The 14,850-nt window shown below is 43.1% G+C and overlaps 2 protein-coding genes across 4 annotated transcripts in view; one reads left to right on the top strand and one right to left on the bottom strand.

Annotated features, from left to right (window-relative positions):
* ABCB11 (ATP binding cassette subfamily B member 11) overlaps positions 1-3,142 on the top strand; it is a 44,382-nt gene extending 41,240 nt beyond the window's left edge. For all 3 annotated transcript variants that reach the window (XM_083495869.1, XM_083495870.1, XM_083495871.1), the window contains one exon: positions 1,249-3,142. In XM_083495869.1, the coding sequence (XP_083351995.1) occupies positions 1,249-1,449 (201 nt within the window). In that variant the 3' untranslated portion in view covers positions 1,450-3,142. The remainder of the gene's footprint in view (positions 1-1,248) is intronic.
* Positions 3,143-5,978: 2,836 nt separating this feature from the next.
* Positions 5,979-13,959, bottom strand: G6PC2 (glucose-6-phosphatase catalytic subunit 2). Its single transcript, XM_083497143.1, has 5 exons — positions 13,264-13,959; positions 12,750-12,859; positions 9,839-9,950; positions 8,912-9,027; positions 5,979-8,004 (listed from the first exon to the last, which is right to left on the bottom strand). Exons 1-5 carry the CDS (start codon positions 13,479-13,481, stop codon positions 7,493-7,495), a joined length of 1,068 nt encoding a protein of 355 aa, XP_083353269.1. The 5' UTR covers positions 13,482-13,959; the 3' UTR covers positions 5,979-7,492.
* Positions 13,960-14,850: the final 891 nt, after the last annotated feature.

The following is a 14,850-nucleotide window of genomic DNA, read 5'->3' as shown; positions in this document are numbered from 1 at the left end:
TAGGGCAATTCATACTTGCATATTAACCTTTTGATGATGAGTAAGTCATCCTCACAGATGAAACTTTTCAAGCAGAACTTTCTTACCAACATTCTTCACTGTAAATTTGCTCCTTGGTTGTTGGGGCAAAGCTATTTCACCATGACAGAATCCCATACCGTATCTTAAGGCCAGCTGTGAAGGAATGGTTCTGTAGCATCAATCATGCCTCAAATATAACAAATGAATAGGATGAAAAAGAGCTGCTCTCTCAATTGTGAATCACAGGGTGCAGAAACATTTCTTTGGTTCTTTCCTCTCCCATACATTCATGTGATGATCATGCGATGACTTTCTTAATAATTAGACTGAATGCTTGCGTGTAAAGGTAAAAGGTAAAGGACCCCTGGATTGTTAAGTCCAGTCAAAGGTGACTATGGGGTGTGGCGCTAATATCGCTTTCAGGCCGAGGGAGCTGGTGTTTATCCGCAAACAGCTTTTCCGGGTCATGTGGCCAGCATGACTAAACCGCTTCTGGTGCACAGGACACCATGACGAGTGCCAGAGTACACGGAAATGCTGTTTGCCTTCCCACCACAGTGGTACCTATTTATCTACTTGTGCTGGTATGCTTTTGAACTGCTAGGTTGGCAGGAGCTGGGACAGAGCAATGGGAGCTCACCCTGCCGTGCAGATTCAAACCATTGACCTTATGATCAGCAAGCCCTTAGTGGATTAGAGCACAGCGCCACTTCAGGGGAGAAAGGACTTATTTGGTTACATATATATATATTAATTACAGTGGTGCCTCGCAAGACGAAATTAATCCGTTCCGCGAGTCTCTTCGTCTAGCGGTTTTTTTGTCTTGCGAAGCAACCCTATTAGCGGCTTAGCGGATTAGCGCTATTAGTGGTTTAGCGGCTATTAAAGGCTTAGCGGCTATTAAAGGCTTAGCGGATTAGCGGCTAGAAGGCTATTAGCAGCTTAGCGGCTTAGAAAAAGGGGGGGGAGTGAAAAAAAATCGGAACACTTGCAAGACGTTTTCGTCTTGCAAAGCAAGCCCATAGGGAAAATCGTCTTGCGAAGCAGCTCAAAAATGGAAAACCCTTTCGTCTAGCAGGTTTTCCGTCTTGCGAGGCATTCTTCTTGCGGGGCACCACTGTATGTGAATGACCAGATTAGAATGCAATTGCCAGGAGCAACATCGAGATACTCTGCAGAAAGTTGCCTTTACTACCTTTACTTTGTCACTTTCTCCCTTGTCTTCAGACTGTGCAGGCTGCACTGGATAAAGCTAGAGAAGGCCGAACGTGCATCGTCATAGCTCACCGCCTTTCTACCATTCAGCATTCTGATATCATAGCTGTCATGTCGCAAGGAGCGATCGTTGAAAAGGGCACTCATGAAGAACTGATGGCCCAGCAAGGGGCATACTACAAACTGGTTACCACTGGGGCACCTATCAGCTGAGCTTTCACACTTACTCCATGACACAATCAATGTAATTTACTTGGGGATGTGATAAGACCAAGGATGAACATGTCAATAATCTTTATGCTACACATTCACACTGCTATTGCAAATGTGCAGGAGAAAGCGCACCACCCCCCTGCTTGCCAGCTTGTGACATCAGTCATTAAACTCGCTGTGGTACGAAGAAAGGCAACATCTACTCAAACAGTGATACTGTTGGGAGAGTGCTCAAAACCTGTTTGTTTTTTTAATCAACTAAAGTTTTGCCGAAGTATTTATATGTCTGGATTATTAGGCCACATACCTGTGGCACCAGTGAAGTCAACAACTGCAGATCTGCAGCCCCCGGTCCACCTGTTGGGATACTGCCAGGGAGACAGGCATCTCCAGACGATCCATCGGTCTCTCGTAGGACAGCATCAGACAGTTAGCGACACGAGCCTCAGACACATTCCAGGACTCGTGCATGCCCTTGCAGCAGACTCCGCAACAGAAGATGCACCCAGAAGAGCATATTTACAACTTTATTCAGTGTTGGTCTGAAAAAAGGAAAAACATGACTGCCTGCCTTCACGTCGAGGCAACAGACAGATACAAAAGCTATATACAAAACAGAAACTCCCTGTGACCAGGAAGTACGCAGGCTTGTGACACACAACAGCCTGCTCCCTTTTTAAGGAGGAATGGAAATATCCTAACAGCTTCCACTTGGCACTCTGGGCAAACAGTGGCATCCACTGGCATGACCTACTATGACTCATTTCACAGTTGTGATCATGGAAATATCTAAACGCAGGTGTCCACATATCCATAAACACGAAGGAAGCATTGTAAGGTGGCTGTGTGTGTCCATCAAGAAAGGCCGTCTTACCCATGACACCTGTTCTGCACATGAGTGCACTGCATGTGCCACTGGAGGTTCAGCAAGTTATGAAATTATATTCACCACCGATCAAACAAGGGAGAAATTTTGCACAAAGCCAATGCAGATCTATGTATGGATTTGCATGCTGATCCATATTGCAATCATTCCAGCACACTGAACTGTCTGGATGCATCTTGACAATGGGATGTACAGTTCCATTGCAAACCATTCAGCGCACATGAATATAAATGGATCAGGCAGGGCATGTGTTGCACCAGCAAGCTATAGGTCCTGTTATGGTAGCTTTTTCAAATGGAGAAAAAGTCAGCTGCAGTTTTTCCCTTGCTTGTTAAAAAGGCATCTGGAGCTGCCACAATGCCTTTCTCAAAACAAAGAACACTGATAAAAACAGCTAGGGGGTGCAGGAGGCTGTTCATACTGATGCTGCAGAAAGTGACAGAAAAATTACCATCAGTGTTGCTGAATCAGGAAAAGAAAACACAGGAAACGGCAAATGCAGCCTTACTGCACTCGGTCCTTTGGGGGTATGGAATGTTTGTTGTCATGTGTTTGCAGAAGTGAACAACCAATGCTAACTGAATATCTGAACTAGCTTTCCCCAGCCTCCAGCCACTGTGCTAGTGGGGCTGATGGGAATTGTAGTCCAAAACCTGGTTGGGGAAGACTGGTAAGTAAAGAATCTACACTGTATGGAAGTGGAGATACAGAAAGGAGAATTTGTATCACTACCGTCCTCCTTACTTTACCACTTGGCTACCCAGCTACTTGTGTACAGATATGTTTTCATTAAAGCAAGGGATGAAATTTTGGGTCTTTGCTGTCTTATGTTTTCTGCTGACTAAATATCATTCTTTTAAAAAAGGATGGAAAGAAGTAACTGCATCCAGAACCATTAGGCTGAGTGAGGCGGGTGTCGTGAAAGGGCAGCAAATTGTGGTTTAATTTACTGTTGCTGTTGTTATTATCTGGAATCAGATGTGCTACTCTGCAGTGAGGCGTAGCTCAGGTTGGGTGCAGGACGAGGCCGGCAGGGACCAGGCTGGATGCAGTACAAGGCAAAATTCAGGCTGGATGCAAGGCTCAGGCTGTGCTATAGCAATACAGAGCTCTGGTGTTGCTTCAGCAACAAACAAATTGGATCCTATGCATCAGAAGCAGCTGAATCCCAATGGTTAGCTCTGCCTGCACTGGAAGGTTAAGGGAGTTTCTTCAGTTAAAGTGGCCCCAACCTGCTCTTGTAGCCTCCTACTACAGTGGAGTGGGGGAGCCTCTGGTGGGATCATAAGAAGAGTCTGCTGGATCAGGTCCATGGCCCATCTACTCCAGCATCCTGTTCTTACAGCAGCTATCCAGATACCTGTGGAAAGCCTGCAAGCAGGACCTAGGTACAATGACATCCTGCCCACCTCTGATTCCCAGGAACTGGTATTCAAAGGCAATGGTCTCCCTGGGGTTTCTGCAATGGAATCCCCCAAGTCCAATCATTCTCAAGCTGGAGGGGAACTTCGCCCTGGCTCATCTGGTGGAAGCTGGCCCTGACTGCCTTCTCTGTTCTGGTTCAGAATCCTCAGCCTCATCCCCGGAAGAAGGGGATTCTGTCTCCAGGGCCATGATGGTACCCAGAGGTGGTTGCATCTTCCTTGATGTCCCTGACAGCTGCGTGCTGCCAATTCACAGCTGTCTTTGGCTGATTGAATGGGAAGAGCCAGGCCTATACATGACCATACTTTCTACCTTTTCATCTGGGCAATCCATGGGATTTATTATGGGCTTTCACCATCATAATGTAGAAAGGGAGTTCGAATTAGGCATCAAACAGTGACTTAGAAGTAAAGCAGCTCAAACTGATGAGTCCCAAACAAGGGCTATCCATCGGTATAGAGGTGTGATGTTCCAGAGCGTTGTTTTTTTTAAAAGCATATTTGGTAACCCCAAATCTTAAATAAGATTTGTGGAAAAGGCCTTTTCGTAAACGCAATCTGTTAATTTGGAAATATACATGCTGCCTAAAATCAATAAATTTAAAACTAGATTTCCCTCATGTAGCTGTTAGCAATTTACAGAGAGGAAACCATTAACAGGAAAAGAATAATTGGGATTGTAGCTGGCTTGATATAAACGGTTTTCCCAAATCCCCCTGCTCTGTGTTGGAACTCTTCATGCATTGCAAATTAAGTTCACAAGGTGACATTCTAGTATCCTCCAGGCTTGTTAAGCATTGGTGATTGTCACTTAACAGGAGAATGTCAGAAATGTTTGTGAAAATTACTGACATTTACACCAAGGAAAAAGGGGGGGGGAATCCTTTGGCAATAGCTCAATAATAGAGCAAATGAAGGCAGCAACATTTATAGTACAATCCTTTTCATGTCTACTAAAACTTAGTCCCACTGGGTTCAGTGGGGTTTACCCCCCCCCAGGAAGTGGGTATAGGATTGCTTCTTCTTGCACACACAGAAAAGAAATGAATGCCTCTTCAAATACAGTACCTACTACCATCAAAAGCAAAAGATTTTCCCTTCGCAATTAATATTTTATATTTACGTAAATTTAATTCACTAAAGTGTATCATTCATCAGCTGAGCTTTCTTTACTCAAACACCATCCCTGCTATGATGCACTTCTCTCCCTCTGTCTCTCAAAGGGAACATGCCTTTGTGCCTCTAGAGGAGTTTTGTATTTAAAATAAAAATAAAAAGACAGAACACAAGACAGCAATATAACAATACAATTAGGTATGTGGCTTTTGTTAAAACAAAGCAAAAGCACCGTACTATGAATACAGTATTCAGAATTGATTGTATGCTGCCTGGGTAAGGCACCCTACTTTTTGCATTTGAAAAGTTTGTAGCATAATGTTATGATGCTTTACATAAACAGCCGTGGAGCGCAAGAATGCTGGTGTGAGCAGAACAGTAGACACCCAGAAATGACTGAGATAAGCTGCATTGTGTGCCAATGTGTAGTGGCAGAATTAAAATACAGTACACTCATATTTGCTTATTGTGAGGATATTTTTTGGACCACAACTTCCATCGTCCCTGACCATTGGCCATGTTGCCTGGGGCTGATGGGAGCTGGGAATCAAACATCTGGAGGGCCAAAGGATTCCCCATCCCTGGTTTAGATTTAGTGCATGTTTATTGTTCCAGATGCAAAATGACCTTGCCAAATGCTGGATGTGTGTGAATGATACATAGATTAATCTTTGTGACTGCCACTAATAAAGAAAATTTGGTTAGCTTTGGTTCCGTCTAAACATCTACTTATGGCATGCATCCATGGTATTGCAGTGGATCTTTCCTAGCAGGAGCTGGAATGTGATGAATTAATGGTGCTGAATTTGGCGTGCCAGCTGAATATGAAGAAATGTGGGCTTCAGGTCACACCTCAGCCATGACCTTGGTCAAAGCATTATCTCTCGCATATCTGCGTCTTTCAGTTCCTCGGTCTACCAAGGTGGAAAGGCTGTGAGGCTGAACGTTATTCCATACAAGTTGTATGTAGCACAGAGCATGCATATCAATAAATAGTTTGTCCTTTTCTAAGCTACAACTCTGTATACTTATCTAACAATGATTCAGCTGCTTTCAGAGGGTAAAAACTCCTGACCTGTTAAGTAATGCAGATATTACCAGTATTTGAAAGAGAAGTTTAATGTATAAAAGATGTTTCCATTTTCATCACTAGACTGCACAGTTCAAGGCAAGGGAGGGTGCAGAAATAACATGCAAGATACAAAAACACAAGTGACATATCAGTGCAAAAATACTTGCCTTCCTGTTATGTAATGACCAACTAAGTAGTTACTTTTGCTTCACATTCTTGGAAAAATCTGAGGACAGCATTTTACTAGTAGCCACCTCACAAATTATTATAAGATCCAGATAAGTTGTATCATATAATAGCATAATTTTAGTAAATATTAATCACTCATTTTCTCTCTTTTTAGTGAATAAACAAGACCCAATATTGTAGGGCCTTGACATTTGGTACATGTATAGTCCAAAGCACCCCAGTTGTTACACAAAGTTAAAAATAGGACATTTATACACAGCTCCCACAAAACAGAGTATTCAAAGAACACCCTCAAATGGTTGAGTATCTTCCAAGCTTCCTAGAAAGCTGAAAATTTTGCACATTCATTGTCCAAAACACTCCACAGTTACCTGAAAAATCTGAAAGGCTCTGAAAGGCAGAGAGTAACAGTGCAAATCCTATACATTTCTACTTGAAATCCCATTGAGTTCACTGATTCTTAAGTCCCAGCTAAGTGAGTATAGGGTTGTAGCCTTTGTGTCTTACTAAATGGGATGGGAAGATACAAGACAAAAAATATATACTCCCAAAAGGTGGTGGAAATTCTGGGTCACCTAGCAAATTGGCACATATACAGTCCACAAAGCACTGATTAATAGAAAAGTCTGACAAAATGAATATATTGGGTCTTAACAGTAATAGCTTGGGTCATGACATTTACCTCAGAATAGATGTCAGCATTTCCGCAGAGAGCAAAGTAAGTCACACATGGGTCACAGAGTTGCTTAAGGCTTGGGTGTGAGGGAAGTGTGAGCTCACCAGAAACATAGGTAGGTGCTTGCAGAATGCAAGTTTAATTTACTAGTAACTATACAAATGTACTGGCCAATAAAGCGAGATGAGCGCCGCAACCCCAGAGTCGGCCACGACTGGACCCAATGGTCAGGGGTCCCTTTACCTTTTTATACAAATGTACACATGCCCACACAAATACATAAAATGCAGTGCTGAGTAAAACTATACATCTCCTGGGCTGAGACAGAGGAGCAGGTAGGCGAAGCACTTTTCAGTTTCAGGGCAGAAAAAAATCCAGCATGCTTTGACTACTAGTACATACATATATACAAACTTTTCTAACTGTTGGAAGCTCAGGCAGCCATGTTATAACATTCTAATTGTCAGTATTTGGGTCTTAACCGATCATTATTTCTGGTACGAGAATCTCAGTCCTGGGTGTAAGCGTCTTTTCGATTTTACATATCAGAAATATACCCACCATTGTTCGGAATGGAGAGTGAGAGAAAGTGAAATAACTGTTTTGAGTCTTCGGCCACAGAGCATCCTTGGCATCTTAAGACGTTCCAGGATCTTCCAAGGCAAACCAACCATTAATGCCTACCGAAACTTCTTTTCTGTTGGCTTCATGAGCAAGTATATGCAATACGGAACAAAGGCCACTACCGTAAGCGGTATGGCTGCACTTTTACAGAAAGAAAGAATGTAAAACAGATACTCAGTGTGGGTGGGTATCTTGATAAAATCATAGAGCTGCAGCGTGGCTAAGGATGTAGCTATGCATGACATCCTGAAACTCAGTTTATAGCCATGTTTACCTTTACAGCCCAAGATAAACATCTCAGAGTTAATGCTGAGGCCTAGCCCAAACAGGGCACCTAAGTTCCTCACCAGTCCGGCGAATGGAGTCGTGTCAATATTGATCCACTCTGGGTTGGCACACCACTTCTTTGCCTTCGGAATAGACCACAAAAGATCAATATCGATAAGCTTCAGAACCAAGTAAAAGCCAAGAGCGGAAACAAAGAGGAACACATTTGTCTGGATATATGTTTTTAAACTTGCTGTTTGGATGGCTGGGGCATGTTCAAACGCTTCAGCAACGAGCATGCCTGTGAATGAAGAAACGAGACATTAGAAGTGATGTGTTTACTTGAAACGGATATATTTCCATGCTTAGCCAAAAAAACCCACACACCAGAATGAGAGTTTGGTGTGATATTTAAGGTATTGCAAAATGTATCCCTTCGTAAGACAGGCACCTTTGCTGTTCTCTTTTTGTCATCTGCTTAAAATGTTTTTGTTTAGGCAAGAGTATCCAGACATGAAGAACGCTGGCATGTGTTTAATCCTTTTGTTTACTGTTGATTTTAATCATCTTTTGAACATTTTTAAATACCTGTTATTAACTGCCTTTAGTTACTTTTAATGTTTTACCTTTTTAAAAATCACTTAGAGGTTACACACACACACACACACACACACACACACACACACACACCCATCTGTATTGAAAAGGTCAGCCACAGTCACTCTGCAGTTAAGCTGAGGTGTGTCCACTTGAGAAAGTCATTGCACATGCACAGATGACAACTTCTTGAATGGGTTGCAGGCGTTGGGAAATAGGTCCAGCACATCAGGTGGAGACAGCCACACCGTCACTCTGGTGTGTACCGCAATGTGGAAATGTGACTTGAAATACAGAGGAGTTTATGTCACTAATAGGTACATAGCCTAAACTAAGTACACTTCCTGTTCACTTAAAAGTCTTCACTAGAAGCCAGCAGCTAAAGAAGTTAAAATCAGTGTGTGAAATTTAGCCCTGCTGCCACCGCTTCTTATTCCTTATCGCCTCAGAATTTTGAAAACAACTTTAACATTGACATGGACACCTGGTTAGGTATGCATTCCCACTATAATAATTCCCATAATATACTTATGAACCCACTTTCCCGTAATTTCCAAAATCCTGTACGTAGAAAATCCTGCCACAGAAAAAGAAAGCTCTGTCCTTATTACCAGCAATCACTCCAAGGATGACTTGGTGAGGGAAATGTGTTGCTATGAAGACTCTCGAGACACACACACTGATCTGAATAATCCAGAACATGCTCCACAGGAAAGACCAGGTGAGTCTGTTAAAGAAACAGTTGGAGGAAATAATAACAAAAACCAAATGAAAATTATTAGACTGTTTTCCCCCTCTCTCTTCTCAGCGTCCACATCTCAGTTCAGGGCTGATCAGAGTGGATGCCACAGGGGTCAGTTGGCCTGGACCTCAAAGTCAAAGAGTCCTCAAATTTAGAAACTTGTTTTTTATTCTGGCATTTAGCATGCCACTACAGTGGTACCTCGGGTTACATACACTTCAGGTTACATACGCTTCAGGTTACAAACTCTGCTAACCCAGAAATAGTGCTTCAGGTTAAGAACTTTGCTTCAGGATGAGAACAGAAATTGTGCTCCGGCGGTGCAGCAGCAGTGGGAGGCCCCATTAGCTAAAGTGGTGCTTCAGGTTAAGAACAGTTTCAGGTTAAGTACGGACCTCCAGAACGAATTAAGTACTTAACCCGAGGTACCACTGTACCTGTTTTTTAAGTGCATCAGACCAAAAAAATATTTTATTTTGTTTTCATGTTTTGTCATTTTTAATTGTTTCATGGTGAAAGGTCTCCATAATTGGAAGCGGCATGGGCCTCTCTAGCCTCTGTGAGGGCATGTCTTTATCATCTCACCCTCCGCTCCTCTCTCTTGAGTTCGGCATTAATGGCACATAAAGCTTTAAGTTACCAAAGGAACCGCTGCAAAATCTCCTTTGTATTGTTGCTGCTTGATCAAAAAAACAGTAACAAAAGGTGACCGAAAGCATTTTCACATTTTCGCACTGCCCATCTCGTGGCAAACGTATAACGTTCCTAAACGGGTGGCTTTGGGAAAAAGACTGACCTGTGCAGATTAATGGTTGATTTCCCTTTCTGCCTCACCGTGTAGCTCAGGGCTGCTGACACCATCACATACCAGACACATGATGATCCCATGGCATGTCCAGAGGGGCTTCCTGTAGAGAAATAACAAAACAAGGCAGTGGTAAAATTCCAAAAGGCACCAGTACATCTCCAAAGCCCATGTGTCTGTCGCAAGGTTGTGGGCATCTAGCATTCCAAACGACTTAATAATACTGCAGTTACAGGGGGGATCAGTAAACAGTGATCAGGAGCAGGTAAGAGGTGTCTTATAAACTTCAGATGTGCCCATAGGACTAAATTGCCTGCAGTATTCATATGCAGTTCATGCAGAGCAATTAGATGCCCAATCTTAAGAGACATCTCCCATCAGACCAGAGAAGGAGAAATCACCCATGGAAACTAACAGCCAATGAATCTTCAAAAGCAAAGAAAAGAAAATCCCTAACCATAAAGGTACCAGTAACTGATCCATACTCATGGTAGCAAAATTAGCATTCTAATCTCTAATCTATTAGAGATGGAGCTGCAGACCTTCCATGTGTCCCTATTTTCCAGGGACAATCCTGGATTTACAGAAGCCTTCCTGGTTTCTGATTTGATCCTGGAATGTCCCGCTTTTCCTTAGGACACCCCTATTTTCAGCAGAGAAATGTTGGAGGGTATGAAGTTATGCTACCCCTGAGCCAAGGAGTAACTATAACTAAGTAACTATACAACCTTTATAAGACTTTTGAAGGCAGCCCTGTATAGGGAAGTTTTTCAATGTTTACTATTTAATAATGTTTTTATATATATTGGAAGCCGCCCAGAGTGGCTGGGACAACCCAGTCAGATGGGTGAGACTTAAATAATAAAAGCATATTATTATTATTATTATTATTATTATTATTATTATTATTATTATTAAATAGGACACCTCTATTTTCATCAGAGAAATGTTGGAGGGTATGGAGCTGCCGGGGTGGGACGGGACAGTTATATACAAACATCCCATCCTTACATCAATTTATTTCACTTGTATCCCGTTTGCCCTCCAACTTACATGCGAAACCCAGGTGGTTTCCCATGCGATTGGCTGATTGGGCCAGTGTTCCTTTGCTTCAGCAGTAGAACTGCATCGCATGTCTTCAGGCTAATCGCAATACCATGTGGTGCTGGTGCATGGCACTTGCATCTGGGGAAGGGCCATAGCTCACCTGTTAGAGCATCTGCTTTCCACACAGAGGGTCCCAGGTTCCATCCCCAGCATCCAGGTGGGCTAGGAGAGACTCCCTGCCTGAAATCCTGAAGAGCCACTGCCACTCAGTGTAGACAAGGCTCCACAAGACGGGCTCAGGATAAGGCAGCTTGCTATGTTTCTGTGCCTGGTAAATTGCTCACAGCTCCTTTTTGTCAAATCCATATTTCGCTGGCCTGTAGTAATACTTGGTAACATGGTATGGAGAAGCATGGTATGAAGAAACACTTCAAGCAGCTGTTCTTTGCAGCCAGACTAGATATTAATTTCTCAGGGAAATGGGTACCAAGCCACTTATGTTGCTGGTCCTAAACAGTTTTATTGGTTTCCAGCCCATCCTTATAAATGATTGACTCAGCTACCCTGTAGCTGGTGGAACAAATAGTACCTGATCTATTCATCTGCTACAATGATGGCAGATATGCAAATTTTCCTTCTCTTCCTTCTTTCTTTTCTGCAGTTAATCGTTCTTATGAAACCTACTTCTGAAGTTGAAATCTCCTACTAAGACTAGCATTTTCTACACTGCTTTTCTACAGATGGGGGCAAGGATGTGAATGTTATCACAAACAGTTGAACCAGGTCTTTTCAGTTCTTTGTGCTGTTTTAAATCATTTTGGGGAATTTCTTCCCTAATTTAAATCTCCCCCCCCCCCCAAAAAAAAAAAATCGGACAGCTGGCCATTTGCAACTCCATAGTAGTGAAGACACAGACACATACACAAAATTATTCTCACATTTATTCCCCACCTTCCATCATAGAACCAAAGGCAATGTTGCGTGTTGAGTCCCACAATTGCCACCCCCACAAAAATTCACACTTCACACATCAATTTTTGTTTAGGTTTTTGGCATAATTTTGGCCACAACTTTATTCAAATACAAAAATGTGAGTGGTTGCTTAGGCATTGGTTATGACTATCTGTCCATGCCCTCAGGGACAGAGCTGGCCTTCCGGACACCAGCGGAAGCCAGTATGGGGAAACAAGTATTGGGTGAGAAAATGAAGCTGGGCATCAGTCCCTCACTTCTCACCCTCATGTTCCTGTGGGGCTTGCACGGCCCAAGTCCGATGCCAGGGACAAGGACAAAAAGAATGGCAAGCCCCTGGATTCCTTTAACGGAATTCCCCTCGCATCATTTGGAGGAATAGGCACTTACCCCTCCAAGCACCCATTTAACCAATGCCTAACCGCCAACCTTGCAAGTTGTGACGATTTGCTACGCAGTAGGCAAAAACCAAATGGCACCAGCCAATCAGCCATATGGCAAAATTCCTACCAGGCCCCCGCACCAAGGCGGACGACCCCATGACAGGCATAGCAAGGTCAAGCGATCTAGAAACCACCCTATTAAAGGGAGGGAGGGCGGGTGATCCGATGCAAACGGCCAAGAGGAAGTCCAACGGCTGTCCCCTGTATTTAAAGCCTCTAACCCCTTCTCCAATTTGGCAACAATCAAAACTCCCCAGCAACCCAATCTTAACCCTTTAGAAGGCTTGGGTTTTCCAAATCTGCCTAGTCATGGCAAGGTGGCTTGTTTCCCCAACCGCAACACGTGCTCTCTGGTTAGGGAGAACACGCTTTCCCAGGCAGGCACAGACAAACCCCAGTTCTGCTTTGCAGTGGCATCCAGATCATACTCTATATCTTACCTGGTCCTGTTTCACATGTTATAGGAAACTGCTCAAGGCATGGGGTAGTTTGGTTTGGATAGATCATTGTCTCCTGGACCCACCAATATGGACGATGACCAAACAAAATCCTGCCAGAAAAGAAAGCATTATCCTCAATGGGCACACAAATCCAACACGTTATTTAGCAACATACCAGTCTCCCTTATATTAATGATTCTTGCTTGACTGCTAGATCAGTTTTACCATAATATGCTGAAGCAGAAGCCTTATTTTCCTTTGTCTTGTTTAAAAGGGGGAAAGATAACTCTTCAAAGCTTATATACTACAGGTTGCATCCAACTAAGGGAACAGACCCATTGGAATTAATGAGCCTAAGTTAGTTATACACATCAGTGTTAATGGATCAACTCCGGCTAGCATTGAATGAAACCCTAAATAATTTCAGTAACCAACAGTCCCCGGAAGATTTCTCATCTCAGAAGACTGTGGATCCTGCCATTCCCAAAGTTTCCAAGGAAGCAACAAACCTTACCATTTAAATATAAGATTAAACCAATCACCGATCACTGCCACCCAGATCATTTTTGTCCCAACCACTTGATTAAGCTGGAACCAAAGAGGAAAATAAATTGAAAAAATGTTCCGAGGATCTCCGACATGTGACATGAAGTTTAGAAAGCTCTGGTATGACCTGTAATCCTTCTGCAAATGCTGAATTATGAGCACGCCATGGCTGTGGAGAAGATCCATCTTAACTTGTTAGAAACTGCACTAAAACCGAGTCCCTTGCATGAAGCAAGTTCCCTTCTGTCCTTTAGCTTCAATGGGAGAATTGAAACCATGGAAGGAGAGTAGACGAGGACATGAAAGCAGTGAACGGTAGTTGATTTTTTGCTTTTATATTGTCCGTTCCTGGAGCATGTGACTCTTGGCAAAGACACATGGCTCTCCTGGTTTTGGAAAGAGCCCCCCCCCCTTTGTTTGCTTGCCATTTTAATGGAGGAAGAGAACTGAAGGACCTGCTGATCTGCAGCAAATTGTGAGCAAAGGTGTGTGATGCTAAATACACGTCTTATGTAACCATTATATGAACAGTTGGGCCATGTTTGTCTGAATCTTTTGCACAGCTCATTTCTCTCAAGACTGGGCATTGGCCATTTGCACCCTTGATTAACTACTGCTGCTGCTGCTGCTATAAAAACCAGAAATGCATGAATAATCGCTGCAGGCAGAAGCCATTAAAGCTTTGCATTTTTATTTGAAATTAAAACCTGCTTCTGTTACCATGCCCATCTCTAAGCATAGCCCAGGGCTTTTTTTTTCCAGCAGGAACTCACCAGAACTGAGTTTTGGTACCTCTCAGGTGGGTGCCATTGCCATTATAAGAGAAGAATGGAGGCATTCATGGTGAGTTCCTGCACCTCTTTTTCTAGAAAAATAGCACTGGTATAGCCTATTATACTTCTAAATTGCAATTGTAAACAGTAATAATACATACAGCAGCAAGATCTTAAAAAGAACCATGTGCCTCCAAATAGGTTACCTTCTGTGCATTGGTCATTATGCTGGTCTAGAAAATACTGAGAAAAAGGGCAGAACTACATGTTGCAATGTAAAAGAGGCCTGCTGTTAATAAATACAGTAGTCCATTACGAGATCTCCTTTCTTTCCCTTTTGACAAGGCCTGTTCAAGACATTTTGCCACCTGAGGTGATGCATAGCTGTCAACGTTTCCCTTTTTTTAAGGGAAATTCCCTTATTCCGAATAGGATTCTTCACAAGAAAAGGGAAAAGTTGACAGCTATGAGATGAAGGACAAGATGGCGCCTTCCCCAAGGCACATATAGGAGCCAGCGGGACTGGTAGTAGAATCTTACTCCAATACTGGGAAAGGACAGTGTTTTCCAATGCAGTTGAGGGCAACAGGCTGGCGTAGGCACTCACAGCTCTGGCTGCTCCCGGACCTCAGAATCTGCCACCTGAAGCACCTGCCTCATTCTGCCTCATTGTAGGGATGATGATGAGGAAACCTCACAGTGGGGGTGCCCATTTAAACAGCAGCGCTGTACCGTTCATAATGTGTGGTCCTTTCCTTCCTTAAGGTATCAGGTTTACATGG

Source organism: Podarcis liolepis (assembly GCF_965112155.1).
Source record: "Podarcis liolepis genome assembly, chromosome: 1".
Taxonomy (NCBI): domain Eukaryota; kingdom Metazoa; phylum Chordata; class Lepidosauria; order Squamata; family Lacertidae; genus Podarcis; species Podarcis liolepis.
The sequence above is the reverse complement of the archived record's forward strand: the minus strand, read 5'-3'. Positions and strand labels throughout refer to the sequence as shown.

Bases quoted from the DNA above. Each gene is read 5' to 3' on its own strand.
- G6PC2 (XM_083497143.1), bottom strand. From the start codon at position 13,481: ATGGATCTTCTCCACAGCCATGGCGTGCTCATAATTCAGCATTTGCAG. The intron at 9,028-9,838 runs GTCAGTCTTTTT...TTTCTTTAACAG, and splicing joins TCAACCATTAATCTGCACAG to ACTCACCTGGTCTTTCCTGT. The intron at 8,005-8,911 runs GTAATAAGGACA...CTTCATTCACAG, and splicing joins CATCCTTGGAGTGATTGCTG to GCATGCTCGTTGCTGAAGCG.